Raw genomic sequence first — 16709 nt, 5'->3', positions numbered from 1 at the left:
TCTCTGGACAGTGAGAGCCATGATTAGGAAACTTGTTCTGGAAGCTTCCAATGGTTGGAGATTGAGAGAAAGGGTAGGAAGGTGAGCAGCTAACTGCTGTATAGAATTAAATGGACTGAACATTGATGGCTGGGATCTCAAGAGTTAACTCCACAGCCTGTAATATTGATAATATGCATATTTGGCCAGATGCTGGTGACCAATCTCCTTTAAAATCAGCTTTACACTATGTAAGAAGAAAAACTCTCACAGCAGAATAGAAATAGATAGGAAAAGATTGCAAACTTGATTATTTTCCTATTTAACTAAACAACTTAATGAAATCAGAATACCCTTTAAATCCTTTAAAATCATAAGATGGGTATTTTGAAAGGATTTAACCCATTATCTACCAATGTCCTTTTTGGGGGACACCTAACCTTTTGCTTCTAGCAACTAAGATTTTATAATTTTTATAATTAGGTCCAATTTTTTGTGTTGCGTTTGTAAAATGAATGTTTTCAAAATAGGAAATTATGTCATTGTCATTTTTAATTGAATATTGGGACGCCCTTTTCTGAAAAATCCGTAAAATGAAAATTTCTAATTTGGCAAGTAATGGGTTAAGTAAAACACTTATTTTATTTCAATGATGTTATTCTCTTTATAATTGTGTGATCCACTTTCAGTTTATTTGTGCATATACATTACAAAAGAGGCTCATGAGGTTTTAGATTTGAAATGTTGTCGAGTCTATTTAAACTCCTCTTTTCCCCAAAATAAAAGAAAATATTGCATACTACTTTTGAGAAATGTTGCCAAATTTTCAGGGTAAAGGGTGAAATTCTCAATATATTGAACATAATGCTTTTTTATGAAATCTACAGCACATGCCAATATGTGATTTATAAAAACCCCATACATTTTCCTCATACAATTTGCAACTGAAATTAGTTGCAAACATCTGAAAATCTGTTAAAAGGGGGTATTTGAGACTTTATAAAAAGCAAAAAATGTACCTAAGCACCAACAGGCAGGTAATTGCAACTTACCTGTCTGTTGTGCACGGTGCCGTTCTTCCCCGCCACAGACAGCTACTGCCGGGAATTCAGAAGCCTCTGCTGACGTAACATTTACAGAGCGAAGGCTTATTTTCCGCTCTGTCAACGTGGCGAGACTTCCAACGTCATTCTGATTGACAGCCAGTTCCCTGCTGCATAACTGGGGGAGCGAGCCATCAATCAGAACGATGCCGAAAACTGTGCCCCGTGGCTTCAGCAGACACCACTGAATTCCCGGCAATAGCGTTCTGTAACCCCTCTCTGTCAGGGAAAAATGGCGCTGTGCACAACAGGGTAGTAAGTTGCAATTACATGCCTGTTCGTGCTTAGGTACATTTTTTATTTTTTATAAAGTCCCAGATATACCCTTTAAGTAAATCTGCGGTGACTGGACACACCCATATAAATATTATAATTATTTTTTTCTTAAGAGAGGAGGCATGCTTTCTGTTTCAGTATTCTTACAAATGCTTAAACTAATTGCAATTACTAAAGCTTTTGGCATTGTGACTTTAAATTAGTGTATATAGCCTATAACATTATCATTTCTGTCTAGTACCTCCAACTTTTGAAGGTAACACAGAAAATGTATCAGAGGAAATGACATCTTTAGAAAATCAAACTGTAGTGCTGAATTGTTCTGTGAGAAGTCATCCTGCTTCAACTGTTACCTGGCTGAAAGATGGGCAAGCAGTAGAGGAAGGAAGCCACTACCAGATTCTATCTGCTGGAAGATACCTGCAGGTTTGTGACATATAATACGTATTGTCATATATACACTGTGTGCACAATTATTAGGCAATTTGTAGTTCTGATTATTTTTATTGTAGTACAACTACAGGCCTGTTAGTCAGTCTGAAAGGGTAATAAACCTGAGTTTTTAAGAAAGTAAAAGTGGCACTTTGGAGAATTACGTATGTGTGCACAATTATTAGTGTACAGAAATATTATGCAACTAAATGAAAAACGTAAATGTTTCACCTCATTTGTTTGATTGCATCTGTTAAAGTTATAATAATAATGAAACAACTGAAAATGTACAAAAATATATTTCTGACATTTCAAAAAAAATAGTGACCAATATTGCTTCTTTTCAGTAAGGCTATGTTCACACTTTGCGTTGTCCTTCTGCGGGTTCTCCCGCAGCGGATTTGATAAATCTGCAGGGCAAAACAACTGCGGTTCTCCCTGCAGATTTATCGCGGTTTGTTCCGCGTTTTCCGCTGCGGGTTTCCGCCTATACTATTGATGCTGCATATGCAGCAATATGCAGTATCAATAGTAATGTTAAAAATAATAAAAATTGGTTATACTCACCCTCTGACGTCCCGATCTCCTCGACGCTGCCCCGGCGGTCCGGTTCCAAAGATGCTATGCGAGAAGGACCCTTCGTGACATCACGGTCATGTGACCGCGACGTCACCGCAGGTCCTGGTCGCACAGCAACTCTGACCGGACGGCCGCGTGCAGCGCTGAAGACTTCAGAGGGTGAGTATAACATGATTTTTTATTTTTTAACCCCAAATATGGTTCCCAGGGCCTGGAGGAGAGTCTCCTCTCCTCCACCCCGGGTAGGAACCGCACATTATCCGCTTACTTCCCGCAACGTGGGCACAGCCCCATGCGGGAAGTAAGCGGTTCAATGTATTCCTATGGGTGCAGAATCGCAGCGATTCTGCACAAAGAAGTGACATGCTGCGGGTTGTAAACTGCTGCGTTCCCGCGCGGTTTTTCCCGCAGCATGTGCACAGCGGTTTGCGGTTTCCATAGGGTTTACATGTTACTGTAAACGCTATGGAAACTGCTGCGGACCCGCAGCATTAAAATCGCGGCAGTTCCGCGGTAAAAACCGCAAAGTGTGAATATAGCCTAACAGTCATAAGCTTTACATCCATGTCAGTTTCTTGATCTGTTGATAATCAGCCTTTTGGACAGCCCCAACCACAGCTTCTCAGACACTATTCAGAGAGGTGACTGTTTTCATTCCTTAAATCTCCAATTTAAGAAGGGCCCATACGTTCTCAATAGGGTGAAGGTGTGAGGAAGGGGCCATGCCATTATTCTTTCATCTTTAAGGCCTTTACTGGCAGCTAAGCAGTGGAGACTTTGATGCTTGCAATGGAGCATTGTCCTGTATAAAAACATGGTTTTGTTGAAAGTTGCAGACTTTTTCCTGTACCACTCCTTGAAGAAAATGCCTTCAAAAACTGTCAGTAGGTTTGGGAGTTTAAGTCCATCTTCAACCCAAAAATGTCCAACTGGCTCATCTTTACTAATACCAGCCCGTGACAGTACCCCACCTCCACCTAAGTCAATGTGGAGGTCTGTGCCCATTACTGATGCATCTACGGGCCCATCCTTTTGGTATGTCAAGATTCACTCTCATCTGATCAGTCCATAAAACCTTTCCAAAATTTGTATTCAGATATTTCTTGGCCCAGTCTTGACATTTCACCTTTTGTGTCTTGTTCAGTGATGGTCGAGTGTCAGCCAAGCTTACCTTAGCCACGCCTGGGAACACCTTGTATTTCTGGGCACTCCAGGGAGGTTTCAGTTCTGGAATATGACAGCACTGGAAGATAATTGGGTTCCTGGTCACTTCACCTTTGATTCTTCTTAAATCTTTGGTAGTTAATGTGTGCCTTTTTTTCTCAACACATTCTTGCAACCCTGTTGACTAATTTGCAACAAAACTTTAATGGTTCTGTGACGCTCTAATATCTTAGCAATATCAAGAGTGCTCCATCCATCTGTAAGACTTTTAGCAATGTTTTACTTTTAAAATTCTCTTTTTTGGCCCATTTTGCCAGAGGAAAATCCTGCACACTTTAATAAAGGGTGTTGTATTCTTAAGCCGCACCCTCCCTCATTTTACAAATGCGCATCACATGATCTGACAAATTTATATGTATGTGTGTATCTATCTATATAATCGTCTAAGGGGTACTTCAGTCTGTTTGTCTGTCTTTCTGTCTGTTTGTCTGTAACGGAAATCCCACGTCACTGATTGGTCGCGTCCGGCAGGCCACGACCAATCAGCGAAAGGCTTAAGGTACCGTCACACTTAGCAACGCTGGAGCGATACCGACGACGATCCGGATCGCTGCAGCGTCGCTGTTTAGTCGCTGGAGAGCTGTCACACAGACCGCTCTCCAGCGACCAACGATGCCGGTAACCAGGGTAAACATCGGGTAACTAAGCGCAGGGCCGCGCTTAGTAACCCGATGTTTACCCTGGTTACCATCCTAAAAGTAAAAAAAAACAAACAGTACATACTTACCTACCGCTGTCTGTCCTCCAGCGCTGTGCTCTACACTCCTCCTGTACTGTCTGTGTGAGCACAGCGGCCGGAAAGCAGAGCGGCGACGTCACCGCTCTGCTTTCCGGCTGACCGACGCTCACAGCCAGTACAGGAGGAGTGCCGAGCACAGCGCTGGTGGACAGACAGCGGTAGGTAAGTATGTACTGTTTGTTTTTTTTTACTTTTAGGATGGTAACCAGGGTAAACATCGGGTTACTAAGCGCGGCCCTGCGCTTAGTTACCCGATGTTTACCCTGGTTACCAGTGAAGACATCGCTGAATCGGTGTCACACACGCCGATTCAGCGATGTCTGCGGGGATTCCAGCGACCAAATAAAGTTCTGGACTTTCTTCCCCGACCAGCGACAGCACAGCAGGGGCCTGATCGCTGCTGCCTGTCACACTGGACGATATCGCTAGCGAGGACGCTGCAACGTCCCGGATCGCTAGCGATATCGTCTAGTGTGACAGTACCTTTAGTCCGGCCGCGAATTGGCCCCTCCCTACTCTCCTGTGTTATATATTGCGTGGGCTGTGTTATATACTGCGTGGTCTGTCTTATATACTGTGTGGCCTGTGTTATATACTATGTGGGCTGTGTTATATACTGCATGGGCTGTGTTATATACTGAGTGGGCAGTGCTATATATTACGTGGGCTGTGTTATATATTACGTGGGCTGTTTTATATACTGCCTGGCTGCTATATACTACGTGGGCAGTGTTATATACTGCGTGGGCTGTGTTATATACTGTGTGGCCTGTGTTATATACTGTGTGGGCTGTGTTATATACTACATGGGCTGTACTATATATTAAGTTTGCTGTGTTATATACTGCCTGGCTGCTATATACTACGTGGGCAGTGTTATACAGGTCCTTCTCAAAAAATTAGCATATAGTGTTAAATTTCATTATTTACCATAATGTAATGATTACAATTAAACTTTCATATAGATTCATTATCCACCAACTGAAATTTGTCAGGTCTTTTATTGTTTTAATACTGATGATTTTGGCATACAACTCCTGATAACCCAAAAAACCTGTCTCAATAAATTAGCATATCAAGAAAAGGTTCTCTAAACGACCTATTACCCTAATCTTCTGAATCAACTAATTAACTCTAAACACATGCAAAAGATACCTGAGGCTTTTATAAACTCCCTGCCTGGTTCATTACTCAAAACCCCCATCATGGGTAAGACTAGCGACCTGACAGATGTCAAGAAGGCCATCATTGACACCCTCAAGCAAGAGGGTAAGACACAGAAAGAAATTTCTCAACAAATAGGCTGTTCCCAGAGTGCTGTATCAAGGCACCTCAATGGTAAGTCTGTTGGAAGGAAACAATGTGGCAGAAAACGCTGTCCAGAGCCACCGTGCACAGGCGTGTGCAGGAAATGGGCTACAGGTGCCGCATTCCCCAGGTAAAGCCACTTTTGAACCATAAACAGTGGTAGAGGCGCCTGACCTGGGCTACAGAGAAGCAGCACTGGACTGTTGCTAAGTGGTCCCAAGTACTTTTTTCTGATGAAAGCAAATTTTGCATGTCATTCGGAAATCAAGGTGCCAGAGTCTGGAGGAAGACTGGGGAGAAGGAAATGTCAAAATGCCTGAAGTCCAGTGTCAAGTACCCACAGTCAGTGATGGTGTGGGGTGCCATGTCAGCTGCTGGTGTTGGTCCACTGTGTTTCACTGTGTTTCATCAAGGGCAGGGTCAATGCAGCTAGCTATCAGGAGATTTTGGAGCACTTCATGCTTCCATCGGCTGAAATGCTTTATGGAGATGAAGATTTCATTTTTCAGCACAACCTGGCACCTGCTCACAGTGCCAAAACCACTGGTAAATGGTTTACTGACCATGGTATTACTGTGCTCAATTGGCCTGCCAACTCTCCGGACCTGAACCCCATAGAGAATATGTGGGATATTGTGAAGAGAAAGTTGAGAGACGCAAGACCCAACACTCTGGATGAGCTTAAGGCCGCTATTGAAGCATCCTGGGCCTCCATAACATCTCAGCAGTGTCACAGGCTGATTGCCTCCATGCCACGCCGCATTGAAGCAGTCATTTCTGCCAAAGGATTCCCGACCAAGTATTGAGTGCATAACTGAACATTATTATTTGTTGTTTTTTTTGTTTGTTATTAAAAAACACTTTTATTTGATTGGATGGGTGAAATATGCTACTTTATTGAGACAGGTTTTTTGGGTTATCAGGAGTTATATGCCAAAATCATCAGTATTGAAACAATAAAAGACCTGACAAATTTCAGTTGGTGGATAATGAATCTATAATATATGAAAGTTTAATTGTAATCATTACATTATGGTAAATAATGAAATTTAACACTATATGCTAATTTTTTGAGAAGGACCTGTATACTGCGTGGGCTTTGTTAGATACTATGTGGCCTGTGTTATATACTGCGTGGGTTGTGCTATATATTACGTGGACTGTGTTATATACTGTGTGTGCTGTGTTAGATACTATGTGGCTGCTATATACTACGTGGCTGTCTGTGTTACGTGAGCTGTGCTATATACTATGTGGCTACTATATACTATGTGGCTGTCCTATATACTACGTGGCTGTGCTATATACTACGTGGCTCTCTGTGTTATATAAAACGTGGCTGTGTTATATACTACGTGGCTGTGCTATATGCTACGTGGCTGTGTTAAGCGCGACGCACATACATACATACATATTCTAGAATACCCGATGCGTTAGAATTGGGCCACCATCTAGTGTATATATATTTATATATATCCCCTTAATGACGGAGCCAAATTTTTTAAATCTGACCAGTGTCACTTTATGTAGTAATAACTCTGGAATGCTTCAATGCAGTGATTTTAAGACTGTTTTTTCGTGACACATTATACTTTATGATAATGGTAAATTTAGGTTGATATGTTTTGTGTTTATTTATAAAAAATATCAGAAATTTGAGAAAAATGTTAAAAGTCTTGTCACATGACTTAGGATAATAGCCAAACCAGAATCTCAATTTGCAGACACTGTGTTTTGGGGTACTGCCCCTCATCAGTGCAAAGCGGAGATCTGGTTTAGCTGAATGAGAGGCGTCTGACCGGGATCCAAGAAGTATCGTTTCTCCTTGCGGAGAGTGACATGACTGTTAGGATTGCTACTTCCAATAGGTGGCACTAGAGTTCTAGTCCTCTTCCTCTCTGAAGAGACAATTTGCATATTTCCTAGGGGAGCATTACAGTTTTAAAGGGAACCTGTTAACTGAATTTGGTGGGACCGGTTTTCGGTCATATGGGCGGAGTTTTCGGGTGTTTGATTCACCCTTTCCTTACCCGCTGGCTGCATGCTGGCCACAATATTGGATTGAAGTTCATTCTATGTCCTCCGTAGTACATGCCTGTGCAAGGCAATCTTACACGTAGTGTATAGCACAGCCCACGTAGTATATTGCACAGCCCAAGTAGTACATTGCACAGCCCACGTAGTACATTGCACAGCCCACGCAGCATATAGCACAGCCCATGCAGTATATTGCACAGCCCACACAGTATATAGCACAGCCCATGCAGTATATTGCACAGCCCATGCAATATATTGCACAGCCCATGCAGTATATTGCACAGCCCACGCAGTTTATTGCACAGCCCATGCAGTATATTGCACAGTCCGCGTAGTATATTGCACAGCCCGCGTAGTATATTGCACAGCCCGTGTAGTACATTGCACAGCCCATGTAGTACATTGCACAGCCCACGTAGTACATTGTACAGCCCACGTAGTATATTGCCCAGCCCACGTAGTATATTGCCCAGCCCACATAGTATATAGCAATGTGGGCATCATATCCCTGTTAAAAAAAAAGAATTAAAATAAAAAATAGTTATATACTCACCTTCCGTTGGCCCACGGATCCAGGAAGCGTTTACCGACGCTCCTCGCGCGCTCCGGTCTCAAGAGTGCATTGCGGTCTTGCGAGATGATGACGTAGTGGTCTCATGAGACCAATACGTCATCATCTCGTGAGATCGCAATGCATGGAGTGGTCACCGGGGCGTCGCGAAGAGCGGGAAAAGCCTGTTCTGGATCCGAGGGGCCGACGGACGGTGAGTATATAACGATTTTTTATTTTTTTAAATTATTTTTAACATTAGATCTTTTTACTATTGATGCTGCATAGGCAGCATCAATAGTAAAATGTTGGTCACACAGGGTTAATAGCAGCGTTAATGGAGTGCGTTACACCGCGGCATAAGGCGGTCCGTTAGCGCTGCCATTAACCCTGTGTGAGCGCTGACTGGAGGGGAGTATGGAGCGGGCACTGACTGCGGGGAGGAAGGAGCGGCCATATTGCCGCCGGACTGTGCCCGTCGTTGATTGGTCGTGGCAATGGTCGTGGGCGTTTTGCCACGACCAATCAGCGACTTGGATTTCCATGACAGACAGAGGCCGCGACCAATGAATATCTGTGACAGACAGAAAGACAGACAGACGGAAGTGACCCTTAGACAATTATATAGTATATATATATATATATATATATATATATATATATATATATATATATAAATATATATATGAACAATGTAGAATGAATCACTCCTCCTCTTCCTCTTTTGTCTCCCCTCCCTCTCTCACACTGGGAAAGGGCTACATAAGAAGGATCAAATTCATTTTCTCCATACACCTGAAGAAATGTTTGCGAATTTGCTGCGGATGTGCTGAGTTTTTTGCTTGTGATTTTATGGACTTCATATAGTGTTTCCCACGCTGTCATCTGTGTGGCAGAGCGAGAAACATCGGAGTGGTGGGTCTGGTCGACAATAACATTACTGCCGGTAGATCATTACTATCGGTCTGAGCGCTGCATGGTCACATCAAAGTCATGTCATGTCATGTCAAAGTAAAAAAAAAATTAAAATAAAGAAATAAATATTGACATAAAAATAAAAAAACAGTGTATACTCACCTTACACCTAATCCCTGAAGCCCTTTGTCTCCTGTGTGTGTATTTTTACTATAATATCACTATGGGGTTAGTAATGGGGGCATCTTATCGATTTTTCTCCATTACTAACCTCTGGGCTAGATCTCACCTGACAATACAAAGTTGACATCAACCCCCCAACTATCACCCCACTTGCCACCGCACCAGAGCAAGTGACAAGAGTGAAGCTGAGTGCCACATTTGGCGCATCTTATAGATGTGCCTTTTCTGGGGCGACTGACAGCTGATATTTTTAGTCTGGGACAGGGCCAATATTCATGACCCCTTCCAAGGTTATTAATATCAGCCTGAAGCTGTCTGCATAGCCTATGCTGGTTATTAAATATAAGGGGACCCTGCGTCATTTTTGGGGGGGATCCCCCATTTTAATAACCAGGAAAGGCTAAGTATCCAGCTCTGAGCTGATATTAATAGCCTGAGAAGCGCCGTGGGTATTACCCTCTTCCCAGCTATAAAAATCTGTCCCCAGCTGTCTGCTTTTCTTCTACTGGTTGTGAAAATTACATTGGAGCCCACACCAGTTTTTTCAGAAAAATAATTTATTAATTAAATACATGTAAAGTAAGCTGCATGCACACACACTGTACTAATTGTATATGTCACTGACATCTTTATATCTGTCTATTCTATGTGTACATACCTATTCTATCTCTTCTATTTTGTTGCATCATGCTGTGATTTGACGATATGCAGCAGATGAAATGTTGGGTTTTCAAGGACATGGGTGTGTAAAAATTAGACGGCACTGTCATGGTCCGAGTGACGTGCATTTTTTTTTCTCACACCATTGACTTGCATTGGCGAGTCTTGTCCAATATACGAGGACAATTGCAGCATGCAATGATTCTATATTTTCGGTGTGTATGTTTATTTAACTCTTTACTTACAGGTTAAGTAATGAGGGTGTCTGGTTGACTCCTCTTCATTACTAAACCTAGGGCTTGGTGTCAGCGACAGCTGCTGACAACCCCTAATCCCATTACTCCAATGAGACTGCACCAGGGTATCGGGAAGAGCCTGGGCAAAGTGCCAGGATTGACGCTTCAAATATGAAGTGCCATTTCGGGGGCAGCTGAGGGCTCTTATTTTTAGGCTGGGATTGGGCAAATAAGCATGAAAAGAAAGGGTTGAACAAGGAAATTACATCACAGAACTTTTTTTTCATGTTTTCAGATATCTTTATTTAGCTCTAAAAAGTGTTCATTGCTGTACAAAAACACAGGCAAAAGCACAACAAAAATGTGGAAAAACCACATGTTTTTTTCTGCCAAGAGAAGCAAATACTTAATGTGTGCACATACACTACTACTTACATTTCATACAATCCCCTGCAGCTCCACTTCTGGAATGGCATCCTGGGGCTCTTACATGACGTCGCAGATGATGTCATTGCATACACATCATGATCAGCGCGTCACAGAGGAGGCGAAGGGACTCCTTTGGATCTGCTCCGTGAGTGCTCCAAGCCTCCCTGTGCCGAGATGCACGCTGCCAGGAGGTGGAGGGCGGCACGCGATATCCTGGGGCCCGGTGAACAGAAGCATAAGACAGAGGGACCCAGATCATCTCCAGGCCCCCGCTTTTTACTTCTGTTCACAAGTCCCCATACAGCAGTTATGGCACTGGGTAGTAGTGCCTTGATGGAAGCCCTGTGGGGTATGTGCTTGATGCTCACTATCATTAATAATATTTTTCTTCTGCCTTTTATTACTGAGTTCTCCTTTTCTAACCTGAATCATGTATTTTATAAATTTATTTTTAATTTGATGTGCTGTTTGGTTCTTGATTTTTGCCTCGCATACAGTCCTTCTACATATTTACCCCTATTATCAGTCACTTGACTATATATCTTACCGCATGCACACACCTTCGGTTGGTGTGTATATTATAGGGCTCAGCTTGGTGAGATCCTTTAATTTGTACATATATTCATTTATATTTTCTCTTCTTTTGTTCCTTTAGATAAAGAATGCACAATTAATGGATACTGGTCGATATGTGTGCATTGTTGAGAATGTGGCGGGAAGTGCTGAGAAAATATTTAACCTGAATATTAATGGTAAAACTTTTTATTTTATCACTATTATGTCAGTCCTGACTAAGGTATGGATATTTCTACTGAGAGAGGCAGTATATGGAGTTTTATGAGCATATAGTAACCAGATGGGCGAACACCGACATACTGCATGTGTTTGGGTGCGTATTGTACTATAGACACAAGTTGGGTGCACGAACCCTCACTGATCCTGGCGCATCCACTTTGCCCAATATAGTCACATGCAGCGTTGAATGAGGCACCAGCTGAGACATACTCACATTCTTATATTGGAGGGTGATGCAGGGCACTTATTACACAGGTGTTTTTCTGTTAAACGGTGACACGCTGCTCATATCTAAGGCTTCATTTGCACATCTTTGTGATGCATCGTAGTGCTGTGCGTTTTTTTCTTAGACCGCACACAAACACATAGTTTTAGTGATCCATACACACATTCATTTAAAAAACGGATCTGTATCTCCATCCAGGAGACTCAGAATACATCCTGTTCTCCCCCATTTTGCAGATCAGATTACGGTAGTTCTTTAAAGTCTTTGGGCAGACATCAGACATGGATGAGACTTGGCAGACATACTTTGTACTTCAGCTGTCCATTCTAGTTTTGTCCATTTTTAATGGTAAGAGTCAATGTAAAAAATGTTCAGATAGTATACCTGCTTCAGTTAAAAAAAGGATGAGAAAATACTGCTGAAAGTAGGATGACATCTGAAAAAATGAAATCAGTGTGTTTCTCTTGGATGGTAACACACGAATGTACGAATGTAGAATAAGGAGGTCGTAGAACACAACCCCAACAATTCTTGAGCTTCCCATTAATAGACAGAGTACAGTAGGAAGAGATAGGAGTAAAAAGCAAAGTGGATTGATGGGAATGGTAATCCCGATATAAAACTATTTACCACCATAAATGTTTATGCCACAGTGACACATTCATGCTAAATTTCCTAATTTCTCTGTCTAATACTTTCTCCTATCCTTGTGACTAATAAAAGAGTGTTATAAAAATTAATTATATTAATAGCAGTTTTTTTTAGAATGAATGATGAGTTTAGGAGATGGAGGGACATGACTCATAAGTGGAGAAAGAAGGAGATTTCTGTGATAAGATATAATGCAGATTATTTTATGTTTGCCTGTAGGAAAGATTTATTTAAAAAAAATTACAGGACAGAGACCACTTAATAATAATTTCTCTTTACTATAAGCTGGTAAAAAGTTTGTATGAGATTAAAATAGGGATTTTTTTGCCCAAAACAGCACCCACCACGAGTTGTATCTGACTTGCAATTTATGTAAGAAGCTATTTGAGAACTAGAATTTGATTCTGGTGTAATCCCATCCCATTGCAGTTCCTCCAAGAATCATAGGCAGCATATATGAAAACATCACTATTGTAGAAGATAATTTCGTTTCTCTGACATGTGAAGTCACTGGATTTCCATTACCGATAATAAGTTGGCGGAAGGATGGGATTGTTCTCAGACCCAGCGCACATCGCTTTCTTGTGCCAGGTAAGAGGGATTTATAATGGACAAAAGTGTTATGAGATATCCTAGTGCTTCCTTTATAGTTTTTATTCCACTGAATTCCTGATTCCTTCTGTTATAGAAACAATGATGATCAGAGTCTGACTTGTGTAATCCTATATAATTGATTGCTGCTGGGGTTGCGTCAGTTTGATTTGACAGAATAAAGGAATTTTGATATTGTGGAATAAGCTGACTGCAGTAAGTCGTAGCTGCAGTATGTGTGGGTCAGGGATACGAGCGACGTGTCTAGGACTAGTTTTGCTGTTGGAGATGAGTGAATCGATGTGCAGCACCCTGGTCCATCGGACAGGTCAGGACTCCATGGACACTGAGCGGGAGCCCTGAGAACCACCTCCTACCTGCTGGCACCTCCAGCTCCTCTTCTGACTTGTTAGCCTGATGTGACATATTGTTACAGCGTGATACATACACAATGTTGTGCCATGCCATGTCCAGTGGTGAGGAATACTGACCTGGTCGCTGCTGGGCCATGATCCTGTGAATTGTCTCACTAATCTCTATTCACTGTCTTATTGCTGTGCTTTTTATGGTGAAGTGTGTCATGCGGGTTCTTTGGGTTCTTCCCCTTTAAAATAGAAGACAATGACACCAATAATATTCAAATATTCTCTACTGAACTCGACTGCAAATACTGTGGCACATAATTTTGGGGATACTATCACACTTTTGTATTGTTGCAGATTAGAATAAACCAAGCCAACAAAACACAGTCTTCATTATCTTCTTGCACAGGTCTCTCACAGGGACTACACTGAGCGCTGTGATACTACACTGTCTCACATAACAATCTGTCTCCACCCAATGCCTCTCACTTACAGACCTGCTTCCCAAGGGTTCTGTCCATTCACCCATTCTCTTCAAGGATACAATCATGTACAGTAGGTGGTCTGCTCTCACTATTCGACAAACTGCAGGCCCACTTTACATTCACTTAGACCTAATCAGTAGTCTTCCACCTTGGCCCTGTATCTAAAGGCTCTCACTATATTCAATTTTTCACTATATTCTCCACTCAGTCCAATCTAGTTTAGAACTGTACTATCAGGCTGCAGCCAAGGCGAACAGGGCAACCAGAACATGGTCCAGTCAACCAAACTCACTCTGCTTCTACTGCTTTTCTCTCCAAGGCTTGTCACTCTGTGGTGGCAGCCCTTCAGTACAGCTCCGCACATGAGCACTATGTGCTCCCTATTGCCCCTCATTATTGGGGGGTAGTGCAGCATATCAGCTTCACTATGCTCTGTTCCCAGCTGGCACTATGCTTAGGCCAAGTCATTCCTATGTATCTTCCCTCTGATTGTCACCCAGACTTTCAGTCCTTGTTCTGTCATAGCACCACACATGAAATTGCATGGCAAACTGTGTTTTTTTTATCCAACCTGAAAAAAAATTATAGAGTTCTACAGAACATATATACATAGGAATAGGCAACAGTATAGTGTAACTGCACAGCATGCATGGGAATTCCAGTGGGGGGTCAATCAGTTTGCCCCCCTTACAAATGTATAGTTAAAGCCTTGAAGGTACTGTGTATCTATTATAACATGAGTACCTGGCTCAGAAACATTGAGAAACAATGCAATATTTGCATCATTCTAAATGTATTTTATTATAAATCCAACAACATGTGATGATGTAGTCCAATGCCTTCAGTCTTAGGACATCCACTACAGTTGTCTTATGTTCAGTCCTATCATTTCTGCGGATTTCCTGCTATATTAAGGCTGGAGTCACGCTAAGATATGGCATCCGATACGATATGCTAATAACGCTCCGCTCCGGCTCTGCTGCGAGTGTGAGCCGAGTGTCAGTGCTCTGTGCTTTGATCCTCTTGCATGAGGAAATCACAGCACAGGTGCAGAGGAGATTGCATGAGATAATAATCACAGATGCGCAAGGCCCCATAGAGTAACACTGGGCTGAGTGCAATCCGATGTTTTATCACGTAGCACTCGGCCGCTTTATTCGCTCGTGTGAGGGAGACCTAAATGTTTCCCAGAGTTAAATAGGCGACCTGTCTAAACTTACCTTTGTTCTTAATGTCCCTGGTTACAGACTTAATTTTAAGGACAATTTATGACGTGAATTACTACAATTTATAATTTAGCAGACCCCTCTCACCAATAGATTTGTAGATCTGTAATAAAATATTTTTTTGTCTGTAGGGGGCAGGATTTTGCAAATTCATCAAACCAAGCAGGAAGATACTGGAGAATATGTATGTGTTGCCAGTAATCAAGCTGGAGAAACCCAGAAAACCTTCTCTCTTAATGTGTATGGTCAGTCCTCCTCACTTAGAACACTCTTGAGAACACTACTATGTGGCAGATTTTCTTTCTTCAGTAAAATACTCCTATTTGTACATTGTTATTGCAGTGTCTCCTACCATAGTCAGCGACAGCGGAGATTCCAGTCCCCACGTGGATGTGGACATTTCTACATCGATGTCCTTGACATGTGAATCAGATGGAATCCCAGCCCCTATTATAAGCTGGTATAAGAACAGCCAATTGATTGCTGAATCCACTAATATTAGGATTCTTCAGAGAGGGAGAGTACTGAACATTGTCAATGCTCAGGTGAGTCAATTCCCAGATTCACCATCAGTCTTCTACTAAATAACTAGCACTGTCTAAGATGACAAATTGAGGTTAGCCTATTGGAGCACCAAGTATTAAAATTTATCTGTCGTAATCTTAAATGCTCATTCCAGGTATCTGATACAGGAGAATATGAATGTATCGCCACGAATGTTGTAGGGCAAGACAGGAAGACATTTTTTCTGATGGTTCATGGTAAGGTTTTGGTAAATTCCTGTTTACAGACCGATGACAAAGCATGGAGAGGAATATAATGTATGTATTAACTTTGATTGCAGTGCCTCCTAGGATACAAGGACCACCAGTGGAATATCAAGCTGGGACAGTTAAAAACCCTGTTATGTTTTCATGTGATGCTTATGGAATTCCAACACCAACATTGATTTGGCTCAAGGATGGGAGTCAGATAAGTAAGTTTATGTGATAATATAATAAAGTTCAGAGCGTTACTCATGATCATTCATGGCTGAAATATTTTTTCACTTAGTAGGAAGATTTACTAAATTTGATATTCAACTGTATAAAGTGATTATCTTTGATACCTCTTGGACCATAAGGCAAAATCAATTTTTTGTAATATAGTATTCAAAAGACTATACTTGTTCTTTATTTTGCTATACACGATAGTCTGCTGAACCAGCCAATTTTGCTTTGGCCCCCCGACACTTTCCCAACATAATGTTGAATTAAATCCTCAATTCTTTAGTGTCCAGGTGAGATTATATAGTTACATAGTAACAGAGTTATTAAGGTTGAAGGAAGACTTTAAGTCCATCTAGTTCAACCCATAGCCTAACCTAACATGCCCTAACATGTTGATCCAGAGGAAGGCAAAAAAACCCATGTGGCAAAGAGTAAGCTCCACATTGGGGAAAAAAATTCCTTCCCGACTCCACATACGGCAATCAGACTAGTTCCCTGGATCAACGCCCTATCAAGGAATCTAGTGTATATACCCTGTAACATTATACTTTTCAAGAAAGGCATGCAGTCCCATCTTAAATTTTAGTAATGAATCACTCATTACAACATCATACGGCAGAGAGTTCCATAGTCTCACTGCTCTTACAGTAAAGAATCCGCGTCTGTTATTATGCTTAAACCTTCTTTCCTCCAGATGTAGAGGATGCCCCCTTGTCCCTGTCTCAGGTCTATGA

General features: G+C 41.7%; 1 protein-coding gene across 1 annotated transcript in view; it reads left to right on the top strand.

Moving 5' to 3' along the window:
- Window positions 1–16709, top strand: part of HMCN1 (hemicentin 1) — a 733390-nt gene that overhangs the window by 343640 nt on the left and 373041 nt on the right. The window contains exons 56-62 of the mRNA XM_069737257.1: window positions 1597–1784; window positions 11306–11402; window positions 12752–12913; window positions 15118–15231; window positions 15329–15531; window positions 15666–15747; window positions 15831–15962. Coding sequence (XP_069593358.1) covers window positions 1597–1784; window positions 11306–11402; window positions 12752–12913; window positions 15118–15231; window positions 15329–15531; window positions 15666–15747; window positions 15831–15962 — 978 coding nt within the window. The remainder of the gene's footprint in view (window positions 1–1596; window positions 1785–11305; window positions 11403–12751; window positions 12914–15117; window positions 15232–15328; window positions 15532–15665; window positions 15748–15830; window positions 15963–16709) is intronic.

Source organism: Ranitomeya imitator, chromosome 8, assembly GCF_032444005.1.
Source record: "Ranitomeya imitator isolate aRanImi1 chromosome 8, aRanImi1.pri, whole genome shotgun sequence".
Taxonomy (NCBI): Eukaryota; Metazoa; Chordata; class Amphibia; order Anura; family Dendrobatidae; genus Ranitomeya; species Ranitomeya imitator.
The sequence above is the reverse complement of the archived record's forward strand: the minus strand, read 5'-3'. Positions and strand labels throughout refer to the sequence as shown.